The following is a 21,529-nucleotide window of genomic DNA, read 5'->3' as shown; positions in this document are numbered from 1 at the left end:
GTTCAAAGTACCACCAACTCTGGGAAACTGGACCCCCATCTCAAAAATGTATTCGTTAGAACAGTTGGCTCAAGTTGTTGAACTGCTGTGGAAGAGCTGATCAGAACTAATCCATCTTTCTTGTAGTACTCTCAAAATACTATAAAGTTTTAATGATTTAATTTATTAATTGCAACAATCTATTATCACTTTCCAGTAGAATTCTATACTTCTGACACATGTCACCATCAGACTTTCCAGAGAAACCCTACACGCAGAAGGATGTTTTTTGAGTGGTGGTTCTGCTTATAACCCCTACAATACAGACATATTGACAGCAACATTAAAGAAGGGGGGGAAAAAAAAAAAAAATCAAAACAAGCATTCCCAACAGTAGTCTTTAATTACACTAATAACTATAACTATTCTACATGTCTTTGTAAGTAATAACAAGGTGACAGTTTGTATATACCATTGGGTTCAATTCTACTCTAAATTTATTCCCTGATAAAGCTGACCCTGTACAGATCATTTTAATACTCATTAGAGAAAGTTTCATTATAAGACACACACACACACACAAGAAAAAAGGCATTTGCTTCTCCAAGAATTGTATTCATGGGAAGTAATTCTAACCGTGTCCAGAGAGAGAAGGTTCACGTTTGTAACCACGCTACCATGCATGAGATGCAATTTTTGCATGTCAGTTGAGCGATGCTAAAAATGTTCACAGGCAAACTCTAAGACAACATGACACATGAAGCAGTTTACCTGGTTTTCTTCACTTTCACCATCAGCTAAGTAAACATCACCTCTCATTTATCAGGGGTTTGGCACATGCCACATTTCATCCAAGACACAGTAACTTAAGCTGATTTGGCAGCCCTAATGCTTCTAAAAACGAGGTACTGCGAAGTGAGCAAGGATGGTTATTCCCAAGCACTTACAAACAATATTTTGTGATGGAGAAATATAGCTCATTTTACCTGAGCACATTGCAATGGCAGAGGATAAACACGGTATCAATACAAAGGCAAACTACCAAGCTAGTAAAGGATTTGGAGCATGTCTCGTATGAGGAACGGCTAAGGGTTCTGAGGCTGTTTAGCCTGGAGAAGAGAAGGCTGAGGGGAGACCTTATCGGTCTCCACAACTACCTGAAAGGAGGTTGCAGTGAGGTGGGGGATGGTCTCTTCTCCCTAGTAAGAAGCGATAGAACAAGGGGGAATGGCCTTAAGCTGCACCAAGGGAGGCTCAGGCTGGATATTAGGAAGAATTTCTTTACTGAAAGGGTTGTCAGGCATTGGAACAGCCTGCCCAGGGAGGTGGTGGAGTCACCACCCCTGGAGGTGTTTAAGAGATAGGCAGATGTTGTACTTAGGGTCATGGTTTAGTGGTGTTGGTAGAGCTAGGACAGATGTTGGACTTGATGATCTTGAAGGTCTCTTCTGACTGAAACTGTTCTAAGATTCTAAGGCAGCTTTGACAACACTACATGAAATGTTGGGATTGGGAAGCAGGGTAAATAATTCTTCACCATTCTTCCCATACTTATGATTTGACAATTAATAAGCTTAAAGGTTTTAGTTAAAAATCATTGGAAGAGACAGAAATCAATAAAACTTTAATCATCTCAATTTTAGTACAAAACTACCGAAACACGTTAACTGAAGTATCACAGCTTACTTACGAAAACCTTGATTGAGGGTCTGACCACAGTGAATGGACTATCAAAGCACACAAAAGGTTACTACTGAAACACAATGTTTTGTATATTTATGCCATCTTTCTTTGTCCTACACTTGAGAGAGCGCGCAAGAAAGAGATTGACTAAACATTCCTGCAAGTGAACATGAACGATTTCCAAAGTTACCACACCTTAGCTGGCAACCAATTCTAACACGATTTAGTTAGTGTTAGTATTCTCTTTCATTGCCAAAATTTAGTCTCTTTCACACTCAGCTGTTTCACTTGCAATGAAACAGGGCTCTAAGTGCAACTGCACTGAATCCTGACTGTTCTGCTGGGGCGGGGGAAACCCTCACAAACAGAAGCAGGAAAATCAGGGAACAAAGGCCTGTTACAGAACATAACACAGATACTGAATTTTACTGTCTTGGAGCACTGTCAATGGATTTTAATTGCACGAATTTCAAAATACACCAAGATTTCGTTGTTCGGTTTTGTTGGGCGTTTCGGCAGTTTTTTCCCATTGAGGGTAATTGGATGTTTCTTTGTTTTTACAACAGAAATGCATCCAGATACAACCATATTCGATGGCTTAAAAATTGCCCAACTAAGTAATCTTGAAAATTGTATATACACGTAGTTGGAGTTGTATAAATATATTGTGTTAAACATGCAAACTAACAGCCAAAACAATAATAAAAGCCACAATGTTTATAAATACCTATAGCACAGTATAGGATTTATTTAGGCTATACTATAAAACGAATTCTTAGCTTTACTGATCTCTGGACATTGTAAACAATTCAAAAAAGTGAACCACCTGTAGGGTTTTATGGTTTTAACTTTAGATACACAAAATAACTTCATGAGTCTGAGTGCATGAACCAACATCTACTACCAAGGACTTAGCGCACAAAAAAGAGATCTAGAGAATAACATAACACTCAGTAAACCATTTCATCACAAACGCCTAACTGAAATTTTGTTATGGATGTCCACAGAAGCTAAGAAGGGGGAAGAAAATTAATCCACATAAAAATCCTGCAGATTTAAGCTATGTATTAATCACATCTCTGTTGTCTTGTAAATGAGAAGGGGGGCAAGGGGGGAGGGGGCACGGTGGGGGCAAGAAAGGCAGGTGACAGAGAGATTAAAGATGATACGCATCAGAAACTGAAAATACCTCAGCTGCTATTTGATCAGTACCCAGCACTTCTGTTCACAAATTTTAACAGAATTTTTGCCATTTAGCAACAGCATTGTCAGCTTGTGAACCCCTTTGATGACTTTATACGAACTGCTGCCTTTGCCAGTCATATCCCACTTGTGTTTATGCTGTTAATTATTCCTGTTCAAGCATACCTTCTGGAGACAAGCCGTAAGTCTTTGAGGATCACAGTGTCTGCCAAATAACTCCTCTATTGACAGCTACTGTAAAATAGGTCATGAAAGGCAGCAGAAACTGCTAGATATTCTTCATCCCTCAGTCAATTCAAATTACTAACACATAAGGGGGACTGCACCTGCTATACCCTTGCACCTGCTATACTTCGACCAGACAAGGTACACAAAATTGTTTCTTACTATAATAATAGGTGTAGCCAGAAAAAAAAAAAAAAAAAAAAAGTAAAAACTGCTTGTATGCTCACAAACTTGTGTCCATTATCTGCCTATATCATCCTACTAACACAGCTGCCCCAATCAGAGACACCAGCTGTTCAAATAACAAGTTGTGCTAAGTAAGGTATCTCGACACTTTACCTAATAAGTAGGTGTGCCAAGTAAACAGAGAATTAAGTATTTTACAAGGCAGTACAGAGGGTCTGACCAAGACATTGAATGAAAAGTTATTTAGACCCAGTCAAAAGAAAATAGTGGCAACACGGACTTTGGTGAAAAAACTGCTTGGTCTCTCATAGTGTTTGGAAACCTCAGTGACACTTCACTTCTTGATAACTGTCAACATCTCACATTGCTTCAACCATAGGGTCTAGAGCATTCAAAATTATCTAACTTATCTAAATATCTAATTTATCTACATACTTATCTAACCTGTTTATCTAAGCCAAGTACTTACGCATTGGTTAACGCAGATCACTTAAACTATGTTTTTAGATGAAGATCGGGACAAGAAGAGGTTTAAAACACTGTCCTTCCCAGCATCAGCCATCGAACAGCTTTCCTTGATGGCTGCCTAGCACAGTAGCTTTTTATTCTGATTTATACTAATGGATTTCTTAAGCAGTATTATTTCCTTCCCTGTTACATTCTTTTCCGAGCCTTGGCCTTTCCAACATTGGCCTTACATGTTCAAACTACCTTTTTTACATGTATAGGTTGTCCTACATTCTCCTTTCTGCATTGTCTTTTATATTTCAGGTCATTCAGTTCTTGCAACTCCTTCAGCCATGAGTCTGTTTCCAGACTGTCTTTAGCATTGAGACAGTCCGCATTTTTACCTTCAATCTGAGGGGTTTCTCAAAGAGGAAAAAAAAAAAGAATTTAAGACATTTATGTAGTTATTACTGTGTTCATGTACATTGTTTGAAGCAGTGTCATCACACAACTTTACTACACAGATTGAATCTAGATAGCTTTAGTATGGCATGCTGAATTCTTTCATTATGCAAAACCAAAATTAATGATAAGTATGTTCAGTAAAAAGTCTTTAATAAAGCTCCCAAACATACAGAAGCTGAAACTATACAAAGTTAGTTTTTATACCTACATCCAGAGTCTGCCAACAGGTTACCAGTCTTAACCTAAACAGGTTAGCTATAAAATATCACAAGAATGCAATTTGTTTCCTACAGCATCTAAAAAGACTCCCTTGAGTATTTAATCAGAGGTAAAAAAATATAATGCCTTTTAAAATTTAAAATACAGATACATAGCACCTGTGCAGTGCTATAGCATCCAAAAAGCTCTAGCCATTTATTACAGGGAGAAACACTTTCCTTTTAATCAACACTAAAATATTGCACGGATTTAGGACAATTTAATTTCAAGACCACATAATTTATGTAAAACTTCGCAAGTTTATCATGACACACCAAGACAAACACTGTATGAAAATATATAGCTGTAATGGAAACACTTTCAGAGCACACAGACAAGCATGAAAACATATTAAGTTTACACAAATTACAAAAAAAAACCCACCCCAGTACTAGTTTTCGAAAAAAAAAATAATCTAGTTCCACAATTTCAGCAATTAGGAAGCCAATAAAATTATCAGTAGACCTTAGATATACTGTGAGTGTCAGGATCTACTAATCAATGATGGCCTCCATATAAAGACTGCAGTCTACTGCTATTACTACTAATAGTTACTTCCTTTTAGATAAAGGAATGCAATTTCTAGGTCCTCCAAAAATCTTTGGAATTAAAAAAATATTGCAGATGCACACGCTATTAAACATAGTTTAAGTTGAATATACAAGTGAAAGCATCATGCAGTAGGCCAGGAAAAAATAAACCTCTACAGATGAAGTTTCAACAATGCTACACAGTAGTTCTAGACATCTCAGAGCAAGACATAGCTTCATATATCAAGTTTTACGGTAAGCAAGTAAACAGATTATGTAGAGAAAACTCAATTTTATTCTAGTACAAAGGCACTGTACGGAGGAAAAAGGAATCTAATTTAAAGAAAAAAATACACTAAGGCCTCTAGAATATTAAAAATACTTGAAGAGGAAATAATAACAGAAAAATCCTGAAATCAAGTTCCACAGACATAAAAAACTATAACAGCTGAATATCAAAACTCCAAAGTAAAAACTAGTGAGATCTATTTAGTTTTTTAAATAAGTGAGAGAGCTAAAGCACATTTAATCTAGTAAGAGTTGCCTCATAGAAGCAGCATAAGCTGCGAACAGTAACCACCAGCAATCTACAGAGCTGGAAAAATAAGCTTTCATCTTTTTGTAATGTATAAACATTGCTCAAAACACACCAAATGTAAACACTGCCATTAAATATTTTGCCTGCCTTCCCGAACAGAAAGAAGAAACTATGATAACAGAAGAACTTAAGTACACAAATCAAACAATTAGTTTGTCGCATTTTTGCTGAAAGATGCAATAACTCAAGCCTTTCAAATAAGACACACATAATCTGTAATAAATATGCTATATTGGGCCTTACTGCAACAGGTCAAGGACTATTACTTTCTCTCCAGCAGTTACATGTGCTGTTGCAGTGTTAAGACTCCATATAGAGACTGAACTTTGCAAAGATCAGAGAAATGCCTTGACTAACTGAAGGAAAATTACTGCAGAGATGAAATAAAATAAGGGCACCATTTCGGAAAACAGAAGCATGAAACAAAAACATCCAAGAAGCAAAAAAACCTCCAGGAGAAGCTCCAAAATCTGATACATATATATGAGTACCTAACAATGGAAATGTAGGTAGGGAATAATACCTCAAGGATGCTTCGCACCTGCAGACATACGATTGGACACGTGAAAAACCCCTGCACCTCTGTGTTTGCTTTTGCTGACGCTGCAGATACCTGGACGTACACTCAAGACCAAGGCAGGATTGTTCACTGCACAAGCATCTGTTAATTGTATGTTTCTCACTCTTCTTATGCTACCTTACTTTGCCTAGACATACTATAGAGTACCTTTGTTGCCGTTTCCTTGTACATAAGTTGCTAAAGGGACCTCCACAGAGCACACTGAAAAAGAACACTTTCTTCCCTTCAGAGATGGCATGCTAATTTACTTCTACAGAGTATTGCTTACCTAGCCTAGCACTGCTAGGTCACAGCCTCTGACAAGTCTCAATTCCCGAATCGTTAACGCTAAAAACGACAAACGTTCTACAACTACAGATGACAGCACCAAAAAGAAATGGCAAGTCACTGCTGTTTGCAGAGAGGCTGCTCGCTTCCACCAGCTCGCCACTGACACGAAATCGCTACCAAAACCCCAGGCGCCTTTTTTTTTTTTTTAGTTTATTTTCGGACAGAGAAAAAGCCATTCAGTCAGTTCAGTTTCGCGTGGGCTTGAGGCCGGGTCAGGCTCTCCCGGCTCCGGGCCGGCGGCGGCTCCGGCTGCCCGCCCAGCCCTCCCCAAACTTCCCGCGAGTGCCACGACCACCACGCGGATCCCGACACCCACATGCTCGACCGCCCCACCCCCAGCCACGAGAAAACAGCAAGGGCATCTCCATTCGGAAAAACAGAGCCCGGGCGGACATCGGCACACTCTGAGCACTTCGGCCCGGCTGTTCTTTCCCTTGTTTTGCCGCTCCCCTTGGCCCCGCCGCCCCCCGCTGCCGCAACCGGCTGCTCCACGCCCCCCGCCAACACCTCCTTCCCCAGCCCGTCCGCCCGCCCTCACGACTATTTTTAAGCTGCCGGGCAGGTGGAGCGGCGGCAGAGCTGCTGGGCAGGCAGCCTAGTGCGGCGGCGGGCGCGGCACCGCCCCGGCCTCCTCCCTTGCGCGGATGGCAGGGCGGCCCCGAGCCCGGGTGGGCGGGAAGCGCCGCGGGGGTGCTGAAGGCGGCGGACGGGCAGGCAGGCTGCTGGTCAGCGCGACCGGGCCGGGCGCCGGTCCACCGGCGGCGCGGCAGCCCCGTACCTCCCCAGATGCCCAGCTTCAGCTGGGAGCTGTCCAGGTTCACCACGTAGTCGCCAAGGAAACGGTTCAGGACGTCCACGACCAGCGACTCGAACACCATCCTGCCCCCAATCCGCTCCGCCGGCGGCGGCAGCACCACCAGCAGCAGCGCCGCCGCCCCGGCCCTGGCTGCTGCCCCCGCCCCGCGGCCGAGGGGCGGGCCCCGCGCGGCCCCACCACCTCCGCCCCGCCCGCCGTCGAAACGCCAGCCGCCCCCCCGCCCCCACTGCGGGCATGCGCCTTGGGCCGCTTTCCTTTGCGCAGGCGCAGTAGCTTGGTGCGGGCCGCGGGGGTGGGGAGGGCGGGGCGCGGTTTGCCGGAGGCGGCGGGGCGGGGGGATGGGATGGCGGGGCGGGGGGATGGGATGGCGGGGCGGGGGGATGGGATGGCGGGGCGGGGGGATGGGATGGCGGGGCGGGGGGATGGGATGGCGGGGCGGGGGGATGGGATGGCGGGGCGGGGGGATGGGATGGCGGGGCGGGGGGATGGGATGGCGGGGCGGGTCTGGCCGCCACTGGGGAGCGTGACTTCGGCCTACGGGGGACACATGGGCGCCTCACGCTGGGTAGCCCCTCTTGTTTGTGTTTGAGGTACCGGCTAGCTTGGCCAAGGAGTGTAAATGCGGTAGCCATTAACGAGTTTATGAGTATTTTTTCCCCCGGTCTAGGCAAACGCAGAGATTATTGCACCCCTCAGGTATTTGAAAGTGGCTGAACTGTGACTAGCATAACGACTAAACCAAGTCGAATTTAAGGTACTTCTCCAAAGAGCTTGACTCTCGTGCCTTTTTCTGGCTTGGGGATCTGCTGCATCAGGCTGAAAAATCTGGGTCATGTTTGCCCTGAGTGGTGGCGTGCTGCGGTCGCCTGCGCTCACGGGGTTCTGGTTCTGCCAAACTGACGTGTGGAAAATGGGCTCCACAACCTGTAAGACTGTAAAGTAGGTAGGTTTATTCAGCACCGGGCACCACCGCGGTTGTCCCACCAAAGTCGTGCGCGCCCCAACACAGCAACTTGTCTCAGGTTTATATAGTCAGATGTTACATATACATAAGGCTTCCTAATACACCTATACATATGCATAACCTATCCTTGCTTTGTATTAAAATTAGTTCCAAAAGGTCATTTCCATAAACGCCTCCTAACTGCGCTAGTGCAGTGCCTTCTTGTGGTAGTCGTAGGGGGTCATGGAGATGAAGGCTGACGGCTCCTCTTCGTCAGCGCTAGTGACCCCTTGAAGGCTGATGGCTCCTTTTTGCCACTGTTAGTAACCCCTTGTTCTTGTGCAGACTCAGTTGCCCCTTGGCACTTGCCCAAACCGTAGGGTCGGTTTCAGTCGGTTCTTGACGCACTCTCCCGGTTCTTACAGGAACTGTCCTTGCGTGGAGCCGTAAATCTTGCTTCTTGTTAGTTTATCAGGAACTGTCTTTTGTAAGGGGCCACAACATGCCTTGCTTCAGCTAGTTTGTACAATAGTCAGCAAAATATTAAGCGCTATCCATTAGCTTGGTTCTTTGGGTTACACAGCAATCTAGATCATCATTAAGCAATAATATTTCCACCAAGATTTCCTTAACCTCTTAAGCGCTTCCCTCAAAACAGGCACGATGCATTCCTTGGATGACAGCAGGAAGAACACACTTACCCTCCCGCTGGTTCCTGCAACTGCAACAATTAGTTTTGAAATTAAAATGTTTTATTGATAAGCAAATCCCTGAGCATGTAGTATTAGTAAGTTTGGGGCTCTGTGAGAAGAGACCACGGCTGCCCCGTGGCGTGTTCTGGCCAGTTCCAACCGACCACTGCAGGGCACCACTGGGCCCCTCGACAGTGCTTGTGGCATCTCTGCATTAACATATTTACAAAAGATAAAAAAACCTGTACAGCAGCTGTGAGACAGGTCAGAAAAATGTGTGAGACAGCCCTGCAGACACCAAGGTCAGTGAAGAAGAAGGGGGAGGAGGTGCTCCAGGTGCCAGAGCATCGATTGCCCTGCAGCCCATAGAGAAGACTGTGGTGAGGCAGGCTGTCCCCCTGCAGCCCGTGGAGGGCCCACCCAGGAGCAAGTTTTCTGGCACAACTTGTTGCCCGTGGGGGACCTGCGCTGGAGCAGTCTGTGTTCCTTTCTGTCAGTGTCACTGAACCTTTATATCTAACATAATAAATTAAACCATTTTAATTGGAACGTCTTACTCACTGGGGGCATAGGAATGGGAAGACTGCCGGAGATAATGCGCTGTTTCATTCCTTTTTATTGTAATAACAGGATGCTACCTACCACTTCTCCTGACGTTGCCTTTCACTATGGCGGGTATTTGCCTACTTACCTGCAGCCTGCCACATCAGCAATGCCCAACATGCAGAATTTAGTTGTTTACAAAGAAGTAGCTTGATTTAAGGAAGCACAATTTTATTAGGGACATCATTTTGTTGTTCTTTGTTTATTAACGCAAGGAAGGGGAGAGAGTGAAACTGAAGAAAGGGAACAGACAGTGAAAAAAACATTCTTATTGACATTTAGGTTCCTCTGAAGTTTATTGTGTATTGTTTGAAGAAATTACAATCTCTGCATTTACGGTTCCTGGGTTTAGCACCTGTTTCTCTTAAGAGACAGCAGTAACATAAAAATAAATACTACATTAGAAAGAGATAATTTAGACCAATAAAAATGAAAATACAGTCAGCGATTTGTGCGCATCGAATGTAACGGTGTCCATGCACTAGTACACATACATGAAAACATTTGTGCCAAGTATATTTCTTATAAGCTGTCTCTAGAGAAAAGTGCGAACACAGGGCTTTTCTTATTTTGTGACTAAATCACATGTCTTCCTTTTTAATTGTGGAAAAGGTAGTTGTTAAATCCATTTACATCTGCTCCTATCCCCATACTCTTCCGAAGTTGGGCTTTGCCAGCCTGCACCCTCAGGATGCCCTTCTACCAGTCAGTTTTCCAGATTAACTTTCTTTTGTAAATCTGCAGTTCCTTAGGGTATAGGCAAAGATTGTTTGTTTTACTGAGGTATTCTTCAGAAGGCATTCATAAGTCAGGGGAACAGAAGTGTCCTAGCTTACGTAACGTTAGTATTGATTAGAAGGATATAATTTTCATTTTGTTACTGCAAAAAAAATTTTTTAGTAGGATGGAACTTTCAACTGCAGGAAATATAGTTGACTCTTCCACAGCAGTCAGCTAGGCTTGAAGCTCTCCACTTGAGAAAAACTGCTTACTGTGTTGAACTGCTAGGCCTAGTGTAGGCAACCATGAATAAGCATGTGACTTCTACTAGCGATTCTTATCTGGTTAGAAATTCATAATATTTGCAGACTTACCAAAGCAAGGGAGTTCAGTCCTCTTTTTTCCCTCATCCCTTTTCGTGTCCCACAGCTCACTAACAGCAGCAGGTGCAGTGTGATTTCAAGCCCAGTCAGACCAGTAGCCAAGAAGTAAGGAGCAGGGTACATCAAACAGTGGAGTATCTGCAGAGCATCTGTTCAGTCACATGAACCAAAATTTCTCCCTGGGGCTTCCATGTGTAATGGGTTTGCATGGCAAGGTTTTGGTAGTGGGGAAGTTTCAGAGGTGGCTTCTCTGAGAAGCTGCTAGAAATTTCCCCCATGTCCGATAGAGCCAGTGCCAGCTGCCTCCAAGATGGACCCACTGCTGGCCAAGGCTGAGACCATCAGCGACAGTGGTAGCACCTCTGTGATGGTGTACTTAAAAAAGGGGAAAAAAAGTTACTGCGCAAGACCAATAGCAGCCAGAGAGAGGAGTGAGAATATGTGAGTGAAACAACTCTGCAGACACCAAGGTCAGTGAAGAAGGAGAGGGAGGAGGTGCTCCAGGTGCCGGAGCAGATATTCCTCTGCAGCCTTGTGGAGAAGACCATGGTGAGGCAGGCTGTCCCCCTGCAGCCCATGGAAGTTCAGTGGAGCAGATAGTTGCCTACACCCTGTGGAGGACCCCACACTGGAGCAGGTGGATGCCCGAAGGAGGCTGTGACCCCGTTGGAAGACTGCACTGGAGCAAGCCCCTGGCAGCACCTGTGGCCCCATGGATAGAGAAGCCCACATTGGAGCAGGTTTGCTGGTAGGACTTGTGACCCCATGGGGGACCCATGCTGGAGCTGTCTTCCTGAGTGACTGCACCTGTGGAATGGACCCACAGGTGTGAAGTCCAGGTGCAGGTCTTCTTCGTGAAGAACTGCAGCCTGTGGAAAGGACTCATTCTGGAGAAGTCATGGAGGACTGTCTCTTGTGGGAGGGACCCCACACTGGAGCAGGTGAAGAGTGTCAGGAATCCTTCCCCTGAGGAGGAAGGAGTGGCAGAAACAACAGTGTGATGAACTGACTGCAACCCCCATTCCCCTGTGCTGCTCGAGGGGAGGAGGTAGAGAAATTGGGAATAAAGTTGAGCCTGGAAAGAAGGGAGAGGTGGGGAGAAGGTGTTTTAAGATTTGGTTTTATTTCTCATTACTTTTCTCTGATTTGCTTGGTAGTCATTTAGGTTTTTCCCCAAGTTGAGTTGGTTTTGTCCATGACAGCAATTGCTGAGTAATCAACCTGTCCTTATCTCAAGCCACGAGCTTGTCATTGTATTTCCTCTACCTTGTCCAGCTGAGGAGAGGGACTGATAGAGCAGCTTTGGTAGGCCCATAGCATCCAGCCAGGGTCAACCCACCACACCATGAAATTTGAGAACTCTGTCTACATACATGACACAGTAACAGCTGCCTGGGCAGCAATTTTCCCCATAGAAATCCATTAGTAATCTCTGTGCTTTTCCCGATTTTATAATCAAAGGTCCTAATACCTTGGGGGCCCTTCACACCCATAACAAAACTGTTTAACATCTGGCTGAGGATTAGCAACCAGGTTTCTGGGCTCCCTGCTCATACCATTTCTCGAAGCTGAGCCTGGAAGCCACAGTCTTCTCTGTGCCGAAGGGGGATCTCAGGTCAGCTTACTGCTGACCTCTGTGTGAACACTGCTCAGATTTCTACTGAAGTGACAACATCTCACAGGTCTGCCAGGATGGCCGGGTCATATTCAGGGCACAGTACTCTGCTACTGGACAATCAAAGGCAGCCTTCTCAGTCACATATTAGATTCAGGAAAGTAAATTTGCTCATAGAAAAATAATGTAAAAGATGTTTCTGCTTGTTTTTATTCTCTTCAAAAAGTTCTAATTTCTGTGGTCTAATGAAGTCATTTAACTTGAGGCATACTGCCATGATTCCATCTATCTTCATGTTCATAAATATGAAAATTGTTATCCTTTTTTCCTCCATGTTGTGGATAGTGCTTTCAAAATGGCTTTGGCTCAAGGAAGCATGAAGGGTGGTGAATAAAACAGGACAGACTACAGACCTCATTTAATGTGTCCCCAAAACCAGAATTCTATCAGTCTTACAGAGATGTAAAAATATATGAACTATTTTGTAAACTATTTTAGAATGCACTCATAACTGCAGTAAAACCACACATCACAGGGATGCCTTAATTCTAAATCTTTCAGAGCCACATGTTGTCGAATCTCCTTCAGAATCAGCTGAATCATGGTGGAACAATGTTTGCTTTACTTTCACAACCTTTTTCTCAGGACAAGGTGAAATACATGTAAGTCCTAAACTACTTCAATTATACGTGCAGCAATGTAGTAACTGCTGAAAAGTGTAGTAATCTTACTCAGTAAGTCCATAGTACTGAGCCTGAACTGCTTAAACTTTATTAAACTCAGAGACAAAACCACTCCTGAATTTTCCATCTGATCATTGTATGCAATAAAAGCTCCCAAGGCTTGCTTATCAATAAAACATTTTGGTTTAATTTTAAAGCCAGTTCATGCAGTTCTAGGAACAAACTAGAGGGTGTATTCTTCCTGTCATCACCAAAGAAATGCATTCGGTGCTTTGGCGGAGCAGAAACTTCAGAAGTCCAGTAGGCTTCTGAAAATATTCACCGAGAAGACTGTAATCTTCAAGATTTATTCAGCAGATCCCTAGCAGTGTAAACTGTGGCTTTTCCCTTGCTGGTTGTGAAATACTCTCTCTTGCTGATGTCTGCTGGCAGGAATTATCAGTCACTCACGTCAATACCATCAAGTATGTATTTTTTGGTGCCTAAGTAACTACAAAAGTCTGGCCCTAAATGTGAATGTTTAATAGAAATAGAACACCACATAGAAGATGCCTGCCTTATATGAAGAGATGCCGTATGGCAAAAGCAGGGAAATTAATAAACTGTCTGTGATACCTAGAATGCTAATTAAGCCCAAGTATATTACATCTGCACTTTATCTCTCTTTTGCTGTAAGTGCATACAAACAAGAGAGTACCTGTGCAGAGGATTTTAGATGGACAGGCATCTCAATTGGAAGAGTAAGAACAATGTTTAGTTGTTTGCACTGACAGATCTCCTATACTTGTATTAGAAAACAAGTACCTTGTGCTTTCTGCTTCACCTACAGCCATTTCTTGTAAGATCAGTAGCAAACCTCATAGAGATTTGACAACATAACCCAGATGTATATTTTATGTTATATAACATAATATGTATTTTATATTATATATATTCTATACTATATAATTGATATAGTATAGATAATATATTGTTTCTTGTATACTCATTCTATATTATATAGTATATATTATAATATATAACATATATTATAATATTATGTATATAAGTTTATATCTCATCCTCTAGGATGAAAGGAAATGGCCTCAAATTGCATCAGGGGAGGTTTAGATTGGATATTAGGAAAAATTTCTTTACTGAAAGAGTGGTCAAACATTGGAACAGGCTGCCCAGGGAAGTGGTGGAGTCATCATCCCTGGAGGTGTTCAAAACACATTTGATGTGGCGCTTCGGGACATGGTTTAGTGGGCTTAGTGCTGTTGGCTTGGTGCTTGGATTTGATGATCTTGGGGGTCTTTTCCAACCTTAATGATTCTATAATTCTACGATTCTATGGTGTTGCATACAACATGAAAACATATTTCTAAATCAGATTTATGACTACAATATTTGAACTAGTAATACATGGATGTAATTATTTCTATTTCAAATGTTATTTTTAAATATAACATCTGAAGTCCTTAAGTTCCTCAGTCATCATTATTCTCTCTAACTGATGGTTTTAACCTATTACAGCTAACTTGCAATCCTTGTCTTGTAATTTCTCTGTCACAAAAAAAACTGTAATAGGTGCACCAGTTAAAACACTGAGACTCAGTTAATTCCAAGAGGGTCACAAGTAGTTTTGACTAAGATTGTGTCAGTTTTCATGCTAGTTCCTTTATGAAGAACTTTTATTTTAAATGACAAAACTTTAGATGTCTTTAAGCCATACCATGAGAAGAGAAGTCCACGTTGAAACCAATAATTTTGTGGGTTTTAATAATTGCACTTCACTGCTTTTGCAATTTCCCTGGGACCAGGGACGTGACTACAATACAGTTAACATTTTGCTTTGAGTGGCTTACCATAAAGATCCTCAGCTACAATGACATGCATCCTAAGATTTGCATTATCTGAACTATATTCAGTAGCCAGCCTTGGCAGGCCTCTTTTTTTCAGGCCACACTACATTCTCTTTTTTTGCAGTACTTTATTACACTGGATGAAATTGAGAGATAATACAAGAGCAGAAAGCAGCATAGGGCATCAACCTGTAGATTTTATCAGATACTCAGGATTGCTGTCTGGAGACCAGCATTTTTCTGTAAGAGACACAGATTTACATTGCAAAGTCTTGGTGGGTGTTGTTTTGGAAGTACTACTCAGAAGGATGTTGCAACTAATAAATTGAACCAGAGAGGATCTTGAAGCTGACTTTTCATAAATGGAGAACAGTGTGGACTTTTTATGTCAAAAAGAGCAGTACTTTCTTGTAAGCATATATTGCAGTTGTTACATGTTTCATGCATTTTGGCAGTGTCTGGAAATAGTTCTTTAAAATGGGTTTCATATTGATTTGCTTTGAAGTTTCCACTTTTTATGTATTGTAAAATCTATGTGGAATTTATTCCTTCTTGTATGGAGGTGTCCCAGGAATTCAAAAATACCATGTTTTGACAGTTGCTGTGCACTTTATCCATATGATTCAGTATGAGCATTTTGTTTCAGAATCAAGAAGTGAGACCTTTGAAAAATAATCTTTTTCTTTTTTTAATGAACACAGAATAGTTCTGTGGAGGTTAGACATATTGGCCAGGTTCTTACAGCATTCATTGGTCTTGATAGTTTTGGAGGAATGAAGATCTGAGAATCTTTTCTAGTCAAAATATTTCTTGGGAATTTGGAGTTCCTTTCTTGTGAACCACCATCTCTGTTAGTTGAAATTCTTTGATTTTCACCAGGTGGGTTTATTGCGGTTTTTTCATGTCTTATTTTAATCAACATAAGTATTTGAAGGACTATCTAGGCTGATAGCCACCTGTTTTGAAATTATCTAAGGAAAACAAGAGAAACAGTTATGAAAAATCAAGAGAAACTATGACTATTTAAAAGCTCTATTTTTTATTTCCATTGTGGTATTTGAAGCAGATTGCATGAATAAAAAAACCCAGCACATAATATATAGTCAGCAGAAAATATGCTAAATGGAATAGTAGTCTAACATAGCAGCAGACAAAAGAGTTTTTTCCAGTACATTTGGCATATTGTCAGATCTTCTAGTTGATTAAAAGAACTTATGAAGTATGATACTTAATGTTATATGTACTTTCTCTATATACTTCGTATAGATAAATATAATTTACATCAGATTTCAGAATGTGTGTTTCATTTTAAATTTGGTAAATTACTCATAAGCAATGAAAAGCAGCATGACATAGAAATAAAAATAGAATTGGAAAACTGTGTTTGCATGTACAAAGTAGTACACATTCGTCTTACCATCTGGAAATACTGATATGGCACTGTTGGCAGGATTTAAATCTGACACTGAGCATATTTTGTTATATGTCCTTGTCTTTTTCTTGGCTCATGAAAGTGCTTGTCAGGTGACACAAGGCATCACAAATAAAGCTGTGATTTCAATAAATACCACTAGACTGGTCCTAGAAATTATTGTTGATGGAAAAATTTCATTTAGGTAAAAGGGCACCATCTTCCCTTTGAGCAGAATATGACGTAAAATAGATCACTTATGTTTCTAGTAGGCCAGGGTCTGCTTTATTTTGGGCAGGGGTATTAGGATTAAACCCGCATATATTTCTTGCAGTCACAGGGGGTTTCATAAGCTATACACGTGTAGTATGTCATTTCTATTGATAGTGGCTTGAAAAGTAGATAAATACACAGTTGAAGACGTGTTACATGCTTCGCTAGATTGCGAGTATTTGCTTATTCCTGCATTATGGGATCTTACGTTGTTTTTAAAATCAGTATAGATTTGTTGGAATTAAAATATCTTTTATTTCTCTGATTCTTAATGCCTACTATGTCGAAAAAGTTTAAAAACTTTCTTCACTTGAGGCAAATTATATTACTGTATTGAAATGGCTTGGATCTAATCTTTAAATACTTTCATTTAAAGGTAGTACCTACCCTACTATCTGGAAAAAAATAAGTCTAGTTCAAGCATTATTCATGACTTCTGTAGTTTATCTGTGCTTCTCAGAGTAGACATACAGCCAGGTTTCATAAGTGATGGAAGGAGAGGTGTTTCGTTTGAGGGAACTGCGTAGATTTTGCTGTAAACTAAGAATCTATGGAAAGTGGCTGGATTGAAAGCAAGTATAGAGAAAAAGATCTGAAAGGATACTGAGAGGATATGGAGAGGTCCTATAGCCATATAGCTATTAAAAGAAAATAATACTATTTCAGTCAGACAAAAGCCTTTGACACCTTTTTAATAACAGCAACGATTCTTTCCACAAACAGGTTTAAAGGATTTACAGTTTAAAAATATATATCATAAAAGACCATTAATCCATCCAAAAAGTTCCTAAAGGATCCTTTCTTTGTTTTGAACCATTCGGGAGGTAATTTCTCCACCTTTAGTTCTTGCTGTACTACTATTCCAGGTCTTTGATTACTGGGGCTAATCAAAACTTTTTTTTGCCCTGCTTACCGTTTCACTGAAGACTAATGTTCTGCAGAAATGCATAGTTAAAGTACTATCAGATAAACCAAAATTTTTATTTGACAGAGGAAAGAGAGTGGATAGACGGCTCAGCTTGAACACATGTAGTATGACAGTTGCTCCACTATTAAACTCCACTTGAAACATTGAGACCTTTCATCTTTTGAGTTGTTAGACCCATTTCAAACCTATTCCTACTGTATTTCTACTATAACTTACAGGATTTTGGAGTTCTATCCTGACAGTCACATTTCCAGTGTAGGTAAAATATGGGGAAAGTATTACTGTAATTCACATTGAAAAAACTTCAGTATTACTCCAGTTCCAATTGAAAAGAAGAAACATAAAAAAGGGCAGCCACTTTAGCAACTCACCTTAAAAGTGGCACTTCCTGGACCATGACATACACTCTGAGTTGGGTTCCTGAACAGCTAAGTTCTGCAGTAGCGTTTGTTTTTGCTGTCTGGTTTTGGAGGAGCAGCGTTAGTGTCATTGTAAGTGATTCTCCTACCATCAAAGTAAATGGAAGTGTTACCACTGATTCCAACAGAAATGGCATCAGGGCCCCAGTAGGGCAATTCTGAATCCTGGAAACACAAGTAATCTGTATTTGACATGTCAAATTTACACAAGAGAAATCCATGTTTAAAAAAATCGTCATAGGATACAGATGTATTGACAGAACTGCTCAGGGTACACTACATGCTGTTTTGTATAACCCAGACCTCTTTTTGGCACAAATGGCAGCTAGATGTAACTTCCTTAATTTTGAGAAATCACTTCACAGAACTCATAGGCCATACTCACCTTTTTCTTTACACCTAGCCTCTGCAAGTGAAGCACAGGTCCATTTTTTTAGCAGCAGTGTACATTCCTACTGTGCTGCAGAGACAAATACCTCCAGTATGCTGCAGACCCTGCACAACGTGTGGCACTTTGCTTCTATTTCTACGTGCTATGTTATTGTTGAACATATTATTTGTGTTTTAATTAAACACTAAGCACTAGTCTTCAATGAAGTTTGCACTTCCTATGCTGTATTGACACTTCTGTTGTGCTACTGACCCTCAGTCAGATAATACAGTTGTGCTATTGCAGCTTACTGATGCAGTACTGAAGGTTAGTAGTAGTAGTAGTGAAAAGGTAGTTTGTGTGCTAGATTCAACATGTAAGACCGTTTAGCCTGCTAAATGCGTGTGTCTAGAGTGGTTTTTTGGCATGGGAAAGGGAGGTTGGAAGGGAGACAAGTAAGAAAGCAAGTGTGTGGTGTCAGATCTGAAGGTCAGTGTGTGGATACATATTCTTTCATCTGTTTCAGTTGGTCAAGCCAGAAATATGACTCCTTCTCATGACGTATGCATTGCTGGGACTGTTTTGCAGTATGTATATTTTTAGAATTCTCCTGTGTCATGGGTCAGCTAATAGGAATGTATTAAAACTGAAAGAAGACTTTAAAAGGCAGGACTACATATGAAAAAAACCCAACCAAACCAAAAAAAAAAAAAAAAACCACAAAAAAAACCAAACAAAAAAAGAGAGAGTGGCAGAGCTCGAGTGCTAGTGGGAAGCCTTAACTGTTGTGGAACCTGCCGATACTGAGCTTGGCACTTGGTGGTTTTCCTCACAAGATTGCAGGAATCGGAGTGAATAAGCAATTAATCTAGTAATGTTAAAGACACTTAAGAGTTACAGTTGGAGAGCTGTCTTTGTTAAATGACAGAGACAGCACCATCTGGTGGGTATACGCAGATTTCTCAGCATAGTATTGGGTTGATGGGCTCATGTATTTTCTGGTAGTTTGTATTCAACAAATAGTTACAATTAACATGAATAATTTTAAGTTATTTTAGATTCCTTTTTAAATTAAATGCACAGAGCAAATGCAAATTCTCACAACACAAAAATGGTTGCATTTCAGGTGGAATTGGCCTTTGGAAGGGACTCTTGGCAGCACAGCAATCATCTAGTAGTGAGTGGATGAGCTCTATGTGGAAGTAGGTACAGCAAGATGGTGTGATCTTCCCATATTGTTAATATCCTTAGGTACTATAGCTAAAAGGCTGAGAAGAGAAGATAGAACTTGTTGCCAAAGATATTCCTGCAGGTTTTATTTCTGTCCACAGGGGAAGGAAGCCAATGTAGATGCTAAAAATAATTTATAGAAGTCCTAGGGATTAATGCCACGTTTGTGTCCCCTTTTAAGAAGGCATTGATATTGTAATCTGTGGAAAGGCCCTGTAGTCAGGCCCTGGCAAATCAGTTTTTTAAAGTACCATTTGGATGTGGACTGTGACTACCCCTGGTGCCATGGGGTGTCAACTCACCCGTCCCTGCTCAGTCCAGAGGGTCTGGAGCCATCATCACTATGTCTCACTTCTTGGTCTTTCTGCACTGTTTCTCGCCCTGCAGTTGTAAATGAAGATACTTGGACCCTATTGCTTGAATGGCAAATCTGAATCCAGCTTTTTCACAGGAAGAGGGTGTATAGACACTTGTACTCCAGTTAGAGGAGTGATGGACCACTGTAGTTAAAATCCACATGACACTAGAGCTCAATTAATTTTAAAACACCTAGCCCAGGTAGTCTAATTAAAGTCCACAGTTACTTTTATCATTATATGAGAAAAACACTAGAGTGCAAACATGCAAAAGCAGCTGGTAACTTGTGGCTGATGACTGTTTAGGAGGCCTGAAGTCATCACTGATGAGAAATAAAAGAGCCATGTGGGGAATATAGTGAAGAAACATGGAAAAGCAAATACTTACCCACCTTCAAAACATAAATTTTGCATGTACTTGTTGTTTGAGCTTTTTCCTTTACTGCCATTAAAAATTTTAGGTATCAAAGTGAAAACTCAGAATATTTTATGAAATGATGCATAAAAAGTTGATGACCCTGTCTGTTTAGATAATTTTAAAATTCTTTCTAATATTTTAGCACATGATTTTGTGACAAATGTAAGTGTACTGTTTCATTTATTTGATCAGTAGCAACAGTAGATTCATCAACACCCATGTGTGTCATTGAATCACCTCTTCTTTAAACTCTTCACATATTGAACAATGATTATTCTTATTATTTTATGTCTCTTACCCTCTTTTCTAATATTGCAACAATATTTCATGGCATGGTCAACTACAGACCTCAGTATTCTCTTACGAGAGAATTTATCAAGAGCTTTTGGACTGTCTAAATAGCAGAAAACTGCATTATCTGTTTATTCTCTGTTTTAAATTTTCAAAGATGTCTGTTTAAACTGTTCGAAGAACAGGCTAATTATTCATAACAGACATTTCTAGGCTGCTTCTTGGTTTCTCCCTGATACTATGATGTAGAATTCTGTCTAGTGATTTCTTCACTTACTTTTTCTTGTACTGAATTGAGCTTATTTATCTACAGAACGATGAACCCAAGTAATTTTTTCGGTGAGGAAAAAAATATGTGTTATAAGGACCAGAACTCAAGTAACTCATCTGCTTGTGAAATTGTCTTCCACTGGGCAATCCTCTGTAGTTGGAAGAATAAGTCTAAAAATGCTTAAAGTTTAGCTTGTCATAGGTACCTGAAGTTGCTTAACTTGACTTTGTAAGTCTTAATCTATGCACCATGATGCTTATTGAAATCCTCCTTCTCAAGACATGGCCACCAGATGGCCATACGCTATTTGAGGAAGTGTAGCAATAAGGAAGGGATGCTTAGGAATTGAACTGAAGTACTAGGGCATTAAATACACATCAGGGTTTTACCATTTGAGTAGGTCGGCCAAAGGTAGGTAGCTTGCTCTAGGCAGCCAGCAAGGCAGGCTGCCTCCCATACTTCATAGCCTTCCCAGTGAAATGCATTTAAACCACTTCAATTTTAGGGAGTTTCTTGCATCACAGCAGGGAAATCACAGAGTTTTAAAGGCTTAGACAACTGGATAACAGTAATTTTGTGAATTTCAGTGGCATTTGCTAGATTTATGCATATGTAGAGGAGGTTGCTTAACGGTCTCTGAGCACCAAGCCAAATGATTTATTGAAAATGACATTTTCAAACTGAACAGGGCAGGCCTGAAATGTTCACCATGCTAAAGAAAATAATATGTTCATAAATTGTGTTGTGGTATGTTATCATGCACACATTTTGGATTACT

The 21,529-nt window shown here is 41.0% G+C and overlaps 1 protein-coding gene across 2 annotated transcripts in view; it reads right to left on the bottom strand.

Moving 5' to 3' along the window:
• Positions 1-7,362, bottom strand: part of VPS13A (vacuolar protein sorting 13 homolog A) — a 108,453-nt gene extending 101,091 nt beyond the window's left edge. For both annotated transcript variants that reach the window (XM_086479474.1, XM_086479475.1), the window contains exon 1: positions 7,263-7,362. In XM_086479474.1, coding sequence (XP_086335600.1) covers positions 7,263-7,362 — 100 coding nt within the window. The remainder of the gene's footprint in view (positions 1-7,262) is intronic.
• Between the last annotated feature and the right edge of the window lie 14,167 nt (positions 7,363-21,529).

Source organism: Leptosomus discolor, chromosome Z (genome assembly GCF_034619465.1).
Source record: "Leptosomus discolor isolate bLepDis1 chromosome Z, bLepDis1.hap2, whole genome shotgun sequence".
Classification (NCBI taxonomy): domain Eukaryota; kingdom Metazoa; phylum Chordata; class Aves; order Leptosomiformes; family Leptosomidae; genus Leptosomus; species Leptosomus discolor.
This window is presented reverse-complemented; position numbering and strand designations above follow the sequence as displayed.